Source organism: Malania oleifera, chromosome 1 (genome assembly GCF_029873635.1).
Source record: "Malania oleifera isolate guangnan ecotype guangnan chromosome 1, ASM2987363v1, whole genome shotgun sequence".
Classification (NCBI taxonomy): Eukaryota; Viridiplantae; Streptophyta; class Magnoliopsida; order Santalales; family Ximeniaceae; genus Malania; species Malania oleifera.
In genome coordinates, this window is record NC_080417.1 from 34,220,149 (window position 1) to 34,237,188 (window position 17,040).

Below are 17,040 nucleotides of genomic sequence, written 5' to 3' on the forward strand. Positions count from 1 at the left end.
TGCTAAAAAATAGAAAACTAGATTTTATGATTTTCAATTGTTTTGGCAACTTGTTCTAGAAATTAAAATATCTTGAAATAATTTTTTTGAATTAAATTATTCATTTTATACACTTTAAAATTAAAATCAAAATTAAATAATCATATGAATTTAAACATAATTAAAAGGAAGATATACATAAATTTTAAAAAATAATAATAAAGTTAATTATAAAATACTTATACTATTTTTTAATTGTCATGTCCAATCTTTTTTTATTGTAAAATAAAATTTAATTTTTTTTAATGTATATTAATTATAATTTTATTATTTTAATCATATTTTTATAATTTTATTTGATTTAAAGATGAAAATGAGAAATTTTTAATTAAGTTTTTAATTTATATTTGTTTTATAAATGTTAAGTTGCTAGTTTTTAACTTTTAATTTCTATTTCTAGTTTTTATTTTTTGTTTTTAATCTTCGTTTCTCAAATTTTTTATAGTAATACCAATACCGAACGATTCTTATGTTCCTAGACGACCGAATGAGATTTTTCTAAAAAACAAAAAAAAAAACTTGCCAAATGGTAATGTGAGATTTGTTTATGCATCAATTTGGGAAACATTGTCCAGTTCGGACGTTTTAAAATAATTTATAATAAAATATATTCATTTAGGAAAAGACTCGCGCATTTCGTTTTTGAAAAGAGCAGGGCATCTTTTCATTTTACCGAGCAGACCTTCCCCCGCGGAAAACGACGCCGTCTAACTGTTGCGATAGAGCGCTCGACACGGGGGAAGTGGGAAGATGAGGTTGGTGCTTGGTGTATCGGCAGCGAAGAAATGGAGTTAGCTCTGCGGATATCCGTGCCGCTTACCCGAGAAACAAAAACCATAATCCAAACTCATCACTGTCGCCGTATAACCACCCTTCGGAAAAGGCATGCTTTCCCTCTTCCTCTTCCCCCCGAAAACAACCCCTTCACAGACACCCAATTTCACCTTCAGGCTACAAGGCTTGGTAGAAATAGAAATGGGGAGCTTCTGTTGCAAGAGAACGAAGAAGAAAAAGAAGAAGTAGTAGTAGTAGAAGAAGAAGATGTTCGCAACCTAGCGGATGTGAAACCAGCTGCGTCAGCGGGTATGTCCGACGACGACGAATCCTCTTCTCTTCTCTCTCTGACCGATAAGCCTGACAGAACCACGGCCTTGCCCGACGACTACGACATGGAGGAACTTGACTTCTCCGCCGGCCCTAACCACCGAAGTGGTTCGTCGTCTTTTTTTCTTTATCTCCCCCAACCCGAATTCGCCTGCAATTTTTTTTTTTTTAAAAAATATATAAAATTTCACCTTGTTTGTCTTTTTTTTTTTTTTTTTCTAATTTTTCAACATTTGTGTACACAATGAAGAAAATATTTGGTTTTTTTTTTTTTTTTAAAAGAAATTGTCTAACCGTTGAAAAACTGACATGAAATGTGATATTTTCATGATATTTTGAGACACTGGAAATGAAAAAAAAAATTCACAACTAAACAAGCCCTACTGATTTCTTATGTAGCAAATTTTGGTTGTTTTTGAATGATGAAGAGTGTCTGGTATGCTCAAAATTGTGAACCAGTGTAGATTGTTTTATTATAGGACTCATAAGTTGCTGTCCGAATAAAAGCTCATGACGAGCTACTTCAGGAAACTGTCTCAATTTTTTTTTGTGCGCGCGCGCGCGATCCTTGGGTTTGTATGCTTGCACTTTGCATCTCTTACTAAAACCATCCTCTTAATGTCGAATTAATTCAGTGATAAAGAGTTTGATTGAAACTCTTGATTTTCTCCCAAGGCTTTTGAATCAATACTCTACCATTCCCTTGTTACAATTTCTGTAATTTTCACACAATAAGGTGACATTTGATTTGATGAATGTCCATCCCTAGGAATACAGTAGAATGAGACGCAAATGTAATAGAAAATTGTAAAGAAATACGATAATTTAGAAAAAGTCACTCATGCAGAAGCTTGTGTTATTCCATTCAACAAGGAATAGGATAGAAATAGAAAATCACAGGGTGAAATTTGGGAGTAGTGGTTCATTGTCTATGCCTTATTATGGATTCATAAAGGTTTTAACATTGTCATTTACTTAATGATGACAACGTATCTTTTTTTTTTTTTTTTTGTAAGCTATCAAATTGTTACCCATCTAAATCCTAAGAATAGACATTCCATGAACCAAAAGTAACATAAATTTCCTTGAAAACATAATCATATGATAAGTTCAAATGCAAGGATGAAATATATTGAAGTGCATGTCTAAATCCATGTTTGAGAGAGTCTAGACTTGAGAGCACGGTCGCTTGGAAGACCTTCAACTCCCTTCTCCAACTTATGTTAGTCTCAAGGCTCCTTAGGCAACCCTAGCCCAGTAGGGTGCCTTTGTTTCACAAACTAGGTTTCTTAGGATTGGATGGGGCTATAGATAAAATTGGGTTGGATTGGATATGACAACACCTTTGTTTGGCTTGTGATGTATAAGGGATGGGCTTGTATATTGTATGGTGCAAGTGCAACCTAAGATGCCATGGACTAGATGTTAAAATGACAAAAATTCCCTAAATCTCCATCAATCATGGAATTTGCAATGTTTTATAAATTGGATTTCTTTTTCTTGCTTTTGTCAATTGTACTTGTAGCTAGTCATGTCTTAGCCTTTACTAGGTAGTGGAAGGGGTGAATGGGCTTTTGGGGGGTCGGGGTCGGGGTGGGCAAGAATGCTTTATACTGTGCGTGGTATAAGGACTCCCCCCTTTGGGCACATCAAACACAAATAATCTCAACATTATTCGAGTTTATCATGGCCTGGCCTGCAAAAAAATTGCTCACTTGAGGATTGCTGCATTTAGACCTATGCACAATAAAAGTCCATACATACCAAATCATGAAAATGCATAGTAAGCTTTGCTTCTGCATCACAGTTCAATGAACCTTTGTCAATCAGTAGCCTTCGAAAAATCGTTTCGACATGCGCCAAAACCTTGTAAGTTGTAAAACATTTAACCTTTGTCAATCAGTAGCCTTCGAAAAATTGTTTCGACATGCTCCAAAACCTTGTAAGTTGTAAAACATTTCAGTCCAATTTTTCTTGTGTAAAATAAAATAAATGAGATAAGCAAACCTAGCTTGCTAAATTACTAATATTATTCGCTTAGTGCCTCCGTGAACCATTAAGAGACCCGTGCACAAAATCATAACTTGATTCATTGATCAATGCTTGATTGCATTCTTGTTAATATTCCAGTTGAAGCGAAAACCCTTTCTTCACTTGTAGTATGTTACATCACCGACTAGTTTTCTTCATTATAACTTTATGAGGTCAATGCAGGATATGTGGCTGTACTTGGCAAGCCAAATGTTGGAAAGAGTACACTCTCAAACCAAATGGTAGGACAGAAATTGTCAATCGTCACGGAAAAACCTCAAACTACAAGGCACCGAATCATTGGTCTATGTTCTGGTCCAGATTATCAGGTTTGATTTTCTTTCTTTCATTCTTTCTTTAGATAATGTTTGCTTCTTTGAGCTGCTTACTTTATTATATCATAATTTCACCCTTATGACAATTAAGCAATGACATTTGAACCAAAAACCAAAGCCCTTTCTTGTACTGCATGTGTGCAGAACGAATGGGCAAAAAAGAAGCTTGCAACAGCTACAGATTGTACGCTCCATTTGATGGATCTATATATATTACTAAGAAATTTAGTATTAAGATGTTTAAAATCATTTCACTCAAGTTAAAGTTAGCTTGCAGATGATACTTTATGATACACCTGGTGTAATTGAGAAAAAAATGCACAAATTGGACTCAATGATGATGAAGAATGTCCGCAGTGCTGCAATCAATGCAGACTGTGTACTAGTTGTTGTTGATGCGTGTAAGGCTCCTGAAAAGGTATTATTCTTTGCTTGAAAATTTGTTTGTGAAACTTAATTTCTCTTTATGAACTATGATCCATCTCTTTAGCCAATTTAGTAATGCATGATTCCTTCTTTTTAGATTAATGAAGTATTGGAAGAAGGGGTGGGAAACCTTAAAGATAAGCTTCCTACTTTGCTGGTTTTGAATAAGAAAGATCTGATAAAGCCCGGTGAAATTGCAAAGAAACTCCAGGTTAGATATTGTTGATGAATGCTTTTGTTTGACATGATTAATGCTACATTTGGGAGCATGGATTTTGGATTTGGATTTGGATTTGGATTTGAATTTGGATGGATTTGGACAAATTTCAATACAATTTTATATTACATCTTATTCAAATCAAACACAACTTCAAATCCAATTCCTCTCCAAACATAGGGTAAGTGCATGTACATTTCAAAATTGGTAGCTGTTTGACATCTTTGGTAATGTAGTGAATACAATGAACTGTAGACACTGATATGGGCATAGGATAATCACTGTCATTTTTTCATCTTGACCAAACCAAACTAAACCCTAGGGTGATGTTTTACAGCAGGAAGTTCAAACTCTCTCGGCACACATTCTGCCAAAATGCGCCAATATTGAATACCCCCAATATGAAGATGCAAGATTGAGCAATTCTGTTGGAATCAATATGTGGGAGATACAGAAATCGCAAACCTCCTTGTATGAAGCTGCAAAAGGTGGAAGAGAGGCAAGTTGCAGAAGTAAAAAAATCAGTAATGGAACAAGTTCTTGGAAATTCAATCGAGGATATGAGCAATTTTGTTGGAATCAATCTGCGGGAGATACAGAAATTGCAAGAAAGGATAGATTTAGAGGATAAAGGTAAATCTAAAGTGATCTTGTGGAGTAGCTTATTTGAAAAATCGAGGGACAATGAACTGCAATATTATAAACCTGTCAATTCTAATGGGAGAATTAGAGTTTGTCCTCTGGAAGAAATCTTTGAAATAGGAACTAAAAAATGGAGTGAAGCTTTAATTGGCAGATTCATTGGCAAACGCCCTGCTTATTCCTATGTCAAGAATATTGTTGAGAAAATATGGAAAAAAGTTGGTGCGATTGATATCTTTTCACTTGAAAATGGAGCTTTTTTGTTCAAATTCAAGAATGCCTCTGATAAGGAATGGATTCTTGATAATGGCCCATGGTTTGTAGGTGATACACCAATGTTCTTGGATAACTGGTCTTCAATGGCCGAAAAGGAGAAATTAGCCAAAGGCAAATTGCCTATATGGGTAAAAATCTTCAATATTCCATCAATATAATGGACCCTCCCCTCCTTGGATTGAGCTATGTAGCTAGTTCTGTTGGAATTCCTCTGTTTCTTGAGTCATACACAAAAAAAATGCACAATTTAAGTTGCGCAAGAATATACATTGATTGAGGTTAAAGTTGGTGAACCTTTACTTGATTCTGTTGAATTGTTGACAGCAGAAGGAGACATAGAGATTATTGATATTGAATAGCCTGAAATATGCACCCAGTGTTCTGCATTTGGTCACAATGAATTTCAATGCAAAAAGAAAGTATGGATCAAGAAAGGTAAAACCAAACACAATATTCCTCTGTCCAACTCTTTTGCTGCACTAATGGATGAAACTGAGGATAATATGAAGGATGAGCAGGAAGTTGTTGTTGAGGACAACCTGAAGAATTGCAAAGATGATTGTAAAGGCTGCCATAAAAATGATCAATCTCCTGAAGTGGTAGCTACAGTTGTTCTAATGGATAATAAGGAGGAAAATTTGAAGTAGTCAGATGACGTTGGGTAATCTGAAGATAGTTGATAAAGGGAGGAGTGAGTACTGCAAGGGAGAATCATCTAAAAGTTGCAGCTATACTGAGCTCCCTACTGCTGCTGGTACAGTTGATATGGCTAATCTCAATATAGCTGATACAGCAAAATCTCTTGATCCTGTAATCTCTACTGAAAGAGCAAAAATGCCTATTAAGGTTGAATCCCAAAAACCTGATATGAAGGGTAATAGCAACTCTTCAGGATGGTGCAGTAGACAAAACAGTTAAAAAGGAAGGGTCGACCTCCTAAAAGTCAGGCTAAGGCTGATGTATTAAAAAGATCCAAGGGAAATCACATGAATACTCTATCCATTGGATGTTGGAATATAAGAAGATTGGATGATCCTCTAAAACAAAAGGCTGTAAAGGATATAATAAGAGATAAGGCCCTCAGCATGATTGGCCTATGTGAAACAAAAGCTAATCCAAAGAATTTTGGCAAATTCATTACTGTTATATGTATTGATTGGGTTTTCTTGAATGACTATGGTTATAGCTTGTCTATTGGCAGAATTTGGGTTGGCTATGACCCTAGGAGGGTTAATATTCTGGAAAGTGAAATCCGAAGATTAAATATGATGATATTTGCTGCTGGGTTTCTTTTATCTATGCTTCCAATGATGATTCAGAAAGAAGAACATTGTGGCAGTTGCTGATCAAATTTGGGAATAAAATAGGAGACTTACCTTGGTTGATTCTTGGTGATTTTAACTCTATTAAAGAGATTTCAGAGAGTAATTGTCTAGCATGAATGGTTCTCAAGACTTGAAGCAATTTATGGAACTATCAGGTTTGGATGATATTCCATTTAATGGCCCAATTTTTACCTGGACAAACAAGAGGAAAGAAGGTTTCATTGCCAGAAAACTGGATAGAGTTCTCACCTCTCCTGCCATGAACCAATATTTTCCTTATCTTTTAGTTGATTTTTTGTCTCCAGGCATCTCTGATCATTGTCCAGCTATTGTCAGATTTAATAAAAACTCAGCAGCAGTGGAAAGAATTTCTCATTTAAATTCCTTAATTGTTGGATAGAGCACCCAGATTTTTTTTGACCTTGTGAAGAATAATGGTATTCAGTATAAGTACTCCAATGTTTGTGTTCTGCCAAAAACTGAAGGGTACAAAGAAGGTACTGAAATTCTTTCATAAGAATCAGTTTTCTAAGATTGATGATAGAGTAAAAAATGCCAAGTTTAATAGGGAGAAACTTCATCTTGATATGCTAAATAGTCTAGATGATCAGATAATAGAAAGGATGAATCAAGCTTTGTAGGATTACAGGGATCTTGTGACTTCTAAAGAGAGTATACTCAAACAAATATCCAGAATAAATTGGCTGAAGCTGGGATACCAGAATACCAAATTCTTCTCCAGAGTTATTAAAGTCAGATCTGCTCACAACCAGATCAGATTCTTGACTGATGATGATGGGAAGAAGGTTGATTCTTTTGAAGGTATCAAAGAGATTATCCTTCATTACTTTAGTAATCTGCTGGTTTCTAGTTGTACTAAGGATACTCAATGCAATACTCAACTTTTGGAGACTATGAACGTTAAATGGCCTGATTACCATCTGACAAATCTTGGTAAGCAAATTGCTGAGGAAGAAATCAAAGAAGTTGTTTTTTCATTCTTAGATGACAAAGCTCCAGGTTTGGATGGTTTTAATGCCTAAATTTTCGAATCTTGCTGGAGCATTATCAGACATGATTTGGTAAAGGCCATTCTTTCCTTCTTCAATGATTCTAAGATGCTAAAGCAGATCAATTCTACTCTTCTAATTCTAGTTCCTAAAGTTAGAAATGCTTTAAAAACCTCCGACTTCAGACCCATTTCTTGCTGCAACCTTTTGTATTAATTCATTGCAAAGATTTTGGCCAATAGGCTCCAAAATTGCCTTTCTAGCTGTATTAATTTGAATCAAGCAGCCTTTATTACTAGGAGATCTATCCAAGAAAATATTTTACTTGCTCAAGAACTTTGCATAACTATCATCTTAATTTAGGAGCCCCTAAAATGGATTTTAAGGTTGATCTCAGGAAGCTTTTGACTCCATTGAATGGGATTTCATTATCGGCTTACTGAATGCTATTGGGACTCCAAACTTTATTTGTTGGATGAAAGAATGCATCTCTACTACAAGTTTTTCAATTTGCATAAATGGTTCTATGGAGGGATATTTTAAAGGCAAAAAAGGAATAAGACAAGGGGATCCCCTGTCACCTTATCTTTTTGTAATCGCTATGGAGGTTCTCATGAGAATTCTTCAAAAAGCTAGTACAAATGGAGATCTTAGTTATCACAGCAAATGCAAAAGAATTAAACTCACCAACCTCTGTTTTGCAGATGATCTTCTCATATTCTCCAAAGGTGATACCCTATCAGCAAAAAGCATTAAACATTCTCTTCAACTCTTCCACTATTTTTCAGGGCTTCAAGCAGATCCTGTTAAATCTGAGATCTTCACTTCAGCAATAAGTATGGAGGTAAAAAAGGATATCTTGCAAATTTTAGTGGTTCAAGAGGGCAATCTTCCTGTAAAATACCTTGGGCTTCCTTTGGTAACTAAAAGGATAAATAAGCTGGATTGTTTGATGCTCTTGGAAAGAATTTCTGACAGAATTAAAAGCTGGGCTTCAAAAACTTTATCTTATGCTGTAAGAGCTCAGTTAATTAAATCTGTTTTGCTACGCATTCAGTCCTACTGGGGGTCTGTTTTTTGCCTTCCAAACTCAGTGACAAATGAGTTAAATAAAAGGCTTGAATCTTTCCTGTGGCAAGGCAATGATTGGAAAACTTCTGGCTGTAAGGTGAAATAGGCTAGTGTATGTAAACCTTAGTTAGAAGGTGGTCTAAATATATATATGATATCTCTGAATGGAACACTGCATATACTCTAAAGTTGCTGTGGCAGCTAATTATCAGAAAAGATTCTGTTTGGTCTTCCTGGATTCATGCCTATAAGCTGAATCACAGAAATATTTGGGCTATCAAACCCCCTCCATTCAGTACTTCTACTTGGAAATCTCTCTTAAAAGTGAGAGAAGTTATATATCCATGTGTTAGACATAATAGGGAATGGAAGATCTACATCTCTATTATATGATAATTGGCATGTCTATAGCCCATTAATCAGTCACTATGGAACTTCTTTTCAATATGAAATGGGAGTCCAATTAAATGCGAAGGTAAGTGAAATAATTGCAGGTAGGGGCTGGAAATGGTCAAGGAGAGGCTCTGTAAGAGTTGAGAATTTTAAGAATTCTATAGCTTTTACTCCTAACTCTGAAGAAAAGGTATTATTAAGTGGATTCCTTCTTCAAATGGTATTTTTACTTTGAATTCAGCTTGGAATCGCATAAGGAAGAAGAATCCTACAGTAAGCTGGGCTTGTATCATATGGTTCAAAGGTAACATTCCCAAGCACTCCTTCATAAGATGGTTGGCTGTTCGTAATAGACTCAATATTCTGGAAAAGTTACATTCTTGGGGAGAATACAAGATAATACTTTTAGATTATGCAAAAAAGTTAAGGAAGATAGAGATCACTTATTTTTCAGACGTGAATATTCAGAGGCTGTTTACTTCAAGACTTTCTCTTCAATGACTTTGCCTAGAAGGTGTTCTAACTGGAATGAAGAGTTGCTCTCAATCTCATTGGCAAGTAATAAGAAAAATGTCTCCAAACCCATTTGGAATGCAGCCATTTACCATTTTGGAGGAATCGGAACAGTTTCTTTTTGAAGATATCTCTATAAATGTAGATAGTTTATAGTAAACAAAATATTGTTTGATGTAAAAGGGAAGCTTTATGGTAATCAATCATAAAGTTTCTGTTTTGAACCTTTATGTAATCTTTCCCTCTTAGCTAATATATGTTCTCTTTTTACCAAAACAAAAAAAAAAATATGGGCATAGGACTGTTGGTGCTACATTCTAATCCTATATGTATCACATCCTTGCAGTGGTATGAGAAGTTCACAGAAGCGGATGAGGTCATACCTGTGAGTGCCAAATATGGTCATGGAGTGGATGATGTTAAAGATTGGATCCTATCAAAACTTCCTATTGGCCCAGCCTATTATCCAAAGGTATTTAAAAGTCAAGCTTTTGTTTCCTGTCATCTTCCTTTACTTTCAACATACGCTGATAACTGATGTTTTGATTATGATTCTAACCTCTTGTTTGAACTATTTTGAACCCATTTACACAAATTATGTGCAGATTACGAATACTATGAAAATTGTTTTTTCTTAGTTCACCGCAAAAGGTTTGACTCATGTTTCCCATGCTGACTTTTCTTGTTTTGGTTTGACAATGATTACACTAAGAAAAGACAAGCATTTAACTGTTGATTGTTCCAGTCATTAGGCTGCATATAAAGATATTCTCTCTGTGTGAAACTAATGATTTTGGCCCCATTTATTAGTTACTAAATGTGTCCTATTAAGCTTCCAAATACGCTCTATCATGAATCCTGATTGCATTGAATGAAATAAGAATAGGGTAACGTGTGAACCTAAAGCTGAGCTAGGAGCCAAGTTCATTCAAAGTGGCAACACATTGTTTAAGAATTAAGATAACTGCATTTTATGGAGTAGAGGAAATTTCCATTGGCTAATAAAGTTGATGGATGATTGATCATCAGTTATCCTATATGTGCAAATTATGACTTTTAAAATTTACATGGAGAAATGGTACTGTAGTGCTATTGTTTGTTACATATATGTTGTGCTCATTTTGTCCATGGATCTCTAGCTTGGAGCTACAAATGATTCTGCGTGCATGGAAATTTTAATGAAATATTCTTGACAAAAGCCCAAAAAGTCAGTTCCACAAGTACACGCCTGTTAACTCCTGGAGGAATCAGGCATTAAACAGGCATGGGGAGCCTTCATTCTACAATCCTTAATACTGAACTCAGAGTGGTCACTGGTATACCATGGGAACACCAGAGGTATGTAGAATCTTGAAATTCTGAATGGTTCCTAATTTCGTAAAAAACAGGGCTTTTGCCATATATTTATTGATGGGCAGACTCAGTGGTTTGACTCTGGATTGATGTAGATATGCATTATAGCTTTGTGAAGGACATAATTATGAGCTTAGGACCTTTGGGACTCTCAGATTATGTTTTTTCCCGTTTTTTCCACCAACACATAACTTAGTATGTGGATTCTTGTGTACTGGATATCAAAAGTTCAGCAGTTATCTGTTATTTTCAGGGACTACCATTAGGGAATGCTTCAATTCCTTCGCACCTATCATTGTGAATCTGATTCATTTTTCACTAAAAGGGCCTGTGACTTCTTTTCTTTATAATGTCACGTGTCACTTGATGCATATATGTATGCTTAACCTGCTGTTTCATTGATCAGGACATTGCTAGTGAGCATCCAGAAAGATTCTTTGTGGCAGAAATTGTTAGAGAGAAGATTTTTATGCAGTATCGTAATGAAGTTCCTTATGCATGTCAGGTATATCTCCCAAAGCTCAAGCTTTATGCTACTTCAAACATAATTTCTCCTCCTCAGTTGCTCTTAGTCTGCTACTTTTTGAGTGAGGATGATCTAATGCTGAAATATGGTGTATTTGGAATTTGATCCGACAGGTGAATGTGGTGACCTACAAATCTAGGCCAAATGCAAAAGACTTCATACAAGTTGAGATTGTTGTTGAGAAGAGCACACAGAAAATCATCCTCATTGGAAAAGTAAGTATGGTCCATGTTGTTTGTGGTATATGTTTAATTCATGGTGTTTGTGGGGTTGCTTGTGCCAAGGCAACTGGACAAAGTAGGGGGTTGATTCAGGTGCCTTTGTTTAGAGAAGCAGCCTTGGTTGCATACAGTTTTGTCTGATAGGGAGGCCAGTGGAGGAGAGCAGGTGTTAATATTCCATTGAGGTTGGAACCATAGTATTAAATATCCACAAAATTGTTGATCACAATTTTCACTTTCCACCACTCTTAAAAATTGGAATAGCAATAAAGTATGGAACAAATTTATACAAATCATCCAAAATTTATCAAAATCTCGAAATTTTAATGAAATTCGAAAATTTAATTATGGAACAAATTTTCCTTTAAATTGAAATGTGAGATTCAAAACCCCAATTTGAAAATTCTTCCTTAATAAATTCTGTGTTTTGGAAAAGGATATCAAAAATCGGAGACAATGTAGCGAGAAACTTAAAATACAGTATAGGGAATGGAAAAGGTGCTTCCCTGTTTTTTGATAATTGGCATCCATGTGGTCCACTTTATCTGAAATATAGCTCCACTATTCAAAGGAAATTTTCTCTTCCTAATGCAAGGGTTTCTGAAATAATAAGGGATAACACCTGGTTTTGCCCTAGAAAATCCATTTGCATAATTAATGAGAATATTGCAGCTATCAATTTCCAGCCAAATTCAGATAAATCTGATCATACTTTTAATGGTAAGATGTTTACTAAAATTTCGTTTGCTGAAGCTTGGGATCATATCACTTTTTCTGGTAAGATGTTTACTAAAATTTCGTTTGCTGAAGCTTGGGATCATATCACTTTTTCTGGTAAGATGTTTACTAAAATTTCGTTTGCTGAAGCTTGGGAAGTCATCAGGAAGAAATCTGAATTTTTTTCTTGGTGCAAAGTGGTTTATAAAAGAGTGGCTGAGATGAGAGAAGTATTTTTAGTCCTCAAATCTGGGAATATGAGGTGAAGCTCAGCTGAAAGGGGTGGGCGTATGCTGTGATGAATAAACTGATCACTGCCATTATAGTTTATCATATTTGGAGAGAAAGGAACAGGATTATCTTTGAAAATAAGCTTAAATTGCTTAATCTCCTTAATAAATGGAGACATAGAAAGCTTCATTCTGCATGTTTAGAGATTAACTAGATTAGTTTTGTTGGTGTTTCAGCTGCTTTATTTCTTTTTGGTTGGTTGTTTTGTACTTTGTATTTTGTTTCCCTGAGCTTAATATATTCTTCTTACCTTTTTTCAAAAAAATAAAAAAAGATCCCTGTATTTTGTTGAAAACAAAGACTATATTACATGAAGCCTTATGAATGATAACTATCAGATTTTTGAAATTTTATGCAAAATTGAACTTGATAATAGCTACAAAATTTTATTCAATCTTTTATGTCAGAAGTAGTTTTATTTGCATAATAACTGATATTTAACTGATTTATGCATCTCACCTATTTTAATTGAATATGTTTAATATGATTATTGTATTATAGATATTGCACCTTATATGTCCTCTTTTATTTACTCTTAGTTCTAAATCTTGCATTATTTTGTTTGTTTGCATTTTCTGAAATTTCATTAAAAAAATTCCATGCTTCACTGCTAATTTCCATCATTTTCTTTTTTAAAAATTGAATTGACATTGACATCAAAATTTCCGTAGAAATTTCAGTACTTTTCAAGCCTCGAAGTTTTGTTAGAAATTGAAATTTAAAACCTTTGTGGGAACCACCACAGCACAGAGTGGGGTCTTCCCAAAGATCTAAGATTCACTCTCTTTGGAAATGAAATGGTACCTTTAGTAGGAGGTTTTGCAGTTGTGTTTGATGAAACAGGCAGGTATAGGCCACATGTCAAAATAAAAATCACAAGGCTTGCAAAGCTAGCAATTACAAGGTGATACGGGACAGCATCAAGGATCTGCATCCATGAGAGTGCAGGAGAGGGAAGAGGGAAGAGGAGATAGCAGGGGGAATCACACATTCACTTTCAAATTCAAATTAAACTACTACTTTCTACATGACTTTCACACACTATTTACAAGAAAGCTACTAACGCATGAAATTACACACATGCCCCTAAAACTTGATGAATTACAAACATACGTCTAACATATGTAAATATTACAAACAAACCCCTAAGATACATAATCCTACTACAAGAAAGCTGAGCACAGATAATAGACAACTAATTAAGTTTAACTAAGCACATTTGGGTTCTAGGACTGAATAAATCATTGACCCTATTCTTTGACATAAGCATCCAAATTGGATTGAAATGATTTACCTAAATACCTGCTTCTCATCCTCACAAGGCCTTCAAGCTGATGAGATTAATAGAGCTAGTAGCATCAGAGTTGGTCAATGAAGACTGCAGAGAATACTGCATGTAAGGGCCCCTTCTATAGACTGAACCAGGAGGCACTGCTGTAGAGGGTCATAGCTATTAACTGTCCCTCCTGGGAACCCTATTGGCAGGACCATAACTGGGAAATTGCCTTTGTTATCGAGGTCTAGTTCGAAGAGATTATGTGCTGTAGGGTATTTCTGCTGGTGCTTGACCACTTCTATATGGGTCGGGCTGATGTGAATGTCATTTCAAATGTTAAGAACCTAGTTTTGAAATTTGGTGATTGTTCTGAATGCCCACCTTTGTTCTGCATATTTATTTTATTTCATCTTTCCACTCATGGTCGTTTCAACCAAGATTTCTTGTCTACTGCTATATATGATACATCAGACTAGGATTTTCAAGCTTAATCCATGTTATTACTCCGCTGCTGACAATTTCTTTAGTATTACATTATTTATTTTATCTTTTGACAATTGACATTAGTGTCATTTAAAATATGAAAGATCCCATACTTTTTGTATAATATTAAAAAAATTTACGGCAGACGAAATTATTAGGTAATCATGGCAGCTTGAGCATTTTATTATTCCGTCAAGAAAAAAAAAAAGGCATTGAGTTGCATATGCTGACATTTGTACACTTTCGTTTTGCTTTTATTTTTTTGGTATATTGTGTTCTAAATTATTACAGGGAGGGAAGGCATTGAAATTGCTTGCTACGGCTGCTCGGCTGGACATTGAAGATTTTTTGCAGAAAAAAGTATTTCTTGAGGTGCGAACACATGGCCTGCCTCTGTAATTATGAGGAATTTAATTGTCATCAAACTATTATCACTGTTAGTAGTAAGGGTTTTGCATTATTGCTAAAAAAAAATATGAACCATGGAGTTGTTTCTGGGTTGAAAATATTAACTAAGACAACTTCTTGTTTGAACAGGTCGAAGTGAGAGTGAATGATAATTGGCGGCAAAATGAAGGGCTTCTGAAGAACTACGGCTACGGGGCACAAATTCAAGCTTTTTAGAGTGGTATTGCATTGGCATGTAGTCACTTGTTTGCTGAAGAACATAACGGGAAGATGGTTGCATTATGCAGCGAGTATGAACGGATGATCTTCTCAGTAGAGCTGCAGCCCATTGCTGCGATATTCGATGAGAATGTTTTTGTCAAGGCAAATCAAATGAATGATGCAACAAAATTTTTTTCCTGGTGCTCTTGATATCCTGCTCTCGCTAGAAATGTGTGATTTTAACATTACCCGTAACATGTTCACACATGTTGAGATTGCTCAGCTCTAATGGAGGGTGTAGCTCTGTGAAGGGTGGTGGTGATGTTGACTGTTGAGCGGCTTGTCTTCTCTTCTGTCTCTGGGTGGCCAGGCAAAAAAGGGCAGGAGCGTTGGGTTCCATAATGAAGGTGGAAAGGGTGCAGAAACAGATCCCTACCTTTTAATGTACTCTGTGCAGCTACTGCTGCTTATTATTATTATTTTCTTTTACTGATCTGTTAACTCCATTTTGGTGTTTTGCCCTAGTCTTACGATCATGAGATAAAGTATTGTTGGAAGCAAGTGGAGATTGTGTTTCTAAACCAAGAAAATGGAAAAGTAAAAATTGAAGACTGGTTGTGCTATGATTGTATTTGTTCCTACTACCCTTAGTCCAATTGGAGATGAAGTTGGCTTCTATCCTAAACGGGCCGAGAACCGAGCCCAGCTTGGTTGGGGGCACCAAGTCCAAACTGATAGGAGTGGGAAGGGAGGATGCAACTACAGCTGCAAACAAAAGGAGCTGAGCCAAGCTTCAGCATGTTTGGGCTTGACTTGGAAGAGTGGAAGCTAGGCTCTGACTTCGGCTTTGGCTCCAGCTGTGGCTTGGGTTGGGTTTGGTTTGAGCTTAGAAAATTGAGCTTGAGCTCGGCTTGGGATGAAAATTATTGGCTCAGACTCGGGTCTAGACTTGGACTCGAGCTTGAGCTCAAATTCTACAAATGGCTTTTTGGGGCTCGAGTCCTAGAATCCGCCTGGAGCCTTTTTAGGTCTTTATTTGAAAAGAAAAATCATCCTTATATTGCAAAGAGAAAAGAATCAAAACATTTAGTGAGTGTGGATCATGTCTATTAACAATTTCAATATGGAGCTTGTTAACGAGTGCTTGTGATTGGGTTGCTCAGAAAGAGAGGAAGAAATAGCGTAGTGGGTAGGGGCCCGACTGTCCAAAAGATTAATGGTTTAGAGTCGAAGACCCATGTGTGAATGGGGCTCCATCCGCCATTAGCGCCAAGAAAATCGCCGTGATCAGGTTTGGTAGCCTTGGGGGCATACTAGATTCTGCTGCTCCCTCCTCACATGGAGAGAGAGAGAGGGAGAGAGAGAGATGAATGAAAAGAAAAAAATAAAGAGCCCGCTGGAATCGGACGGTTGCGATACGAGCCTGGCACCGCCAAGGACCCAACGTGCCTACACGCCGACGGTTTAGTGGATCCCACATATTCACCCAAATAAAAATAAATAATAATTAAATATTCAAAGCACCGACGTCCTCCACCCCTTCCAAATGGCGAGCCATTCACGGAAGCAGGGTAAATTTTTTTTTTTTTTTTTTTTCACTCAACCCCTCAATTTATTATGGAGAGTTGAAAACCATCGGGTTATTATTGAGCGACTCCCCCAACAATCTAACTTTGTGATGCCTCATGCAAACTTTTTTTTAAACATAGCAATTCTCAAGTATAAGATTAGTTCAATAATAATTTAAACTAATGAATAACTCATTCATAAATTTAAGTAGAGTTATTTTCTAAAGTGAACTCATTTAGAGTATACGGATGGAGGAATAATAATAATCTTTCGATAAAAGTGAAACCTCTTTCTCAACAATGGTAGCAATAATAACAACAATAATAATAGCAATAATTTTGTGTTCACTGTACGAAAATTTTGTCAATAGATGATTTTGTGTTCAAGGTTATGTCTGTAGTTTTTCTTCAATTTTTAGTTAAATAAAAAATATTGATGATAATAATAATAATAATAATAATAAAAACATGTCCTGTAACTAATCTTTGACCACTTATTTCAATATATGAATATATATATATATATATATATATATAATACATAATTAATTCATGGTATTTAATTTTCAACATTAAATATTAAGGTAGATAAATTATAATAATATTATAAAATA

The 17,040-nt window shown here is 35.6% G+C and overlaps 1 protein-coding gene across 1 annotated transcript; it reads left to right on the forward strand.

Annotated features, from left to right (window-relative positions):
- The first annotated feature begins 689 nt into the window (after window positions 1-689).
- LOC131163764 (GTPase ERA1, chloroplastic) lies at window positions 690-15,481 on the forward strand. Its single transcript, XM_058120504.1, has 9 exons — window positions 690-1,251; window positions 3,358-3,503; window positions 3,787-3,927; window positions 4,033-4,146; window positions 9,729-9,854; window positions 11,142-11,240; window positions 11,375-11,476; window positions 14,541-14,621; window positions 14,787-15,481. Exons 1-9 carry the CDS (start codon window positions 825-827, stop codon window positions 14,871-14,873), a joined length of 1,323 nt encoding a protein of 440 aa, XP_057976487.1. The 5' UTR covers window positions 690-824; the 3' UTR covers window positions 14,874-15,481.
- The last annotated feature ends 1,559 nt before the right edge of the window (window positions 15,482-17,040 follow it).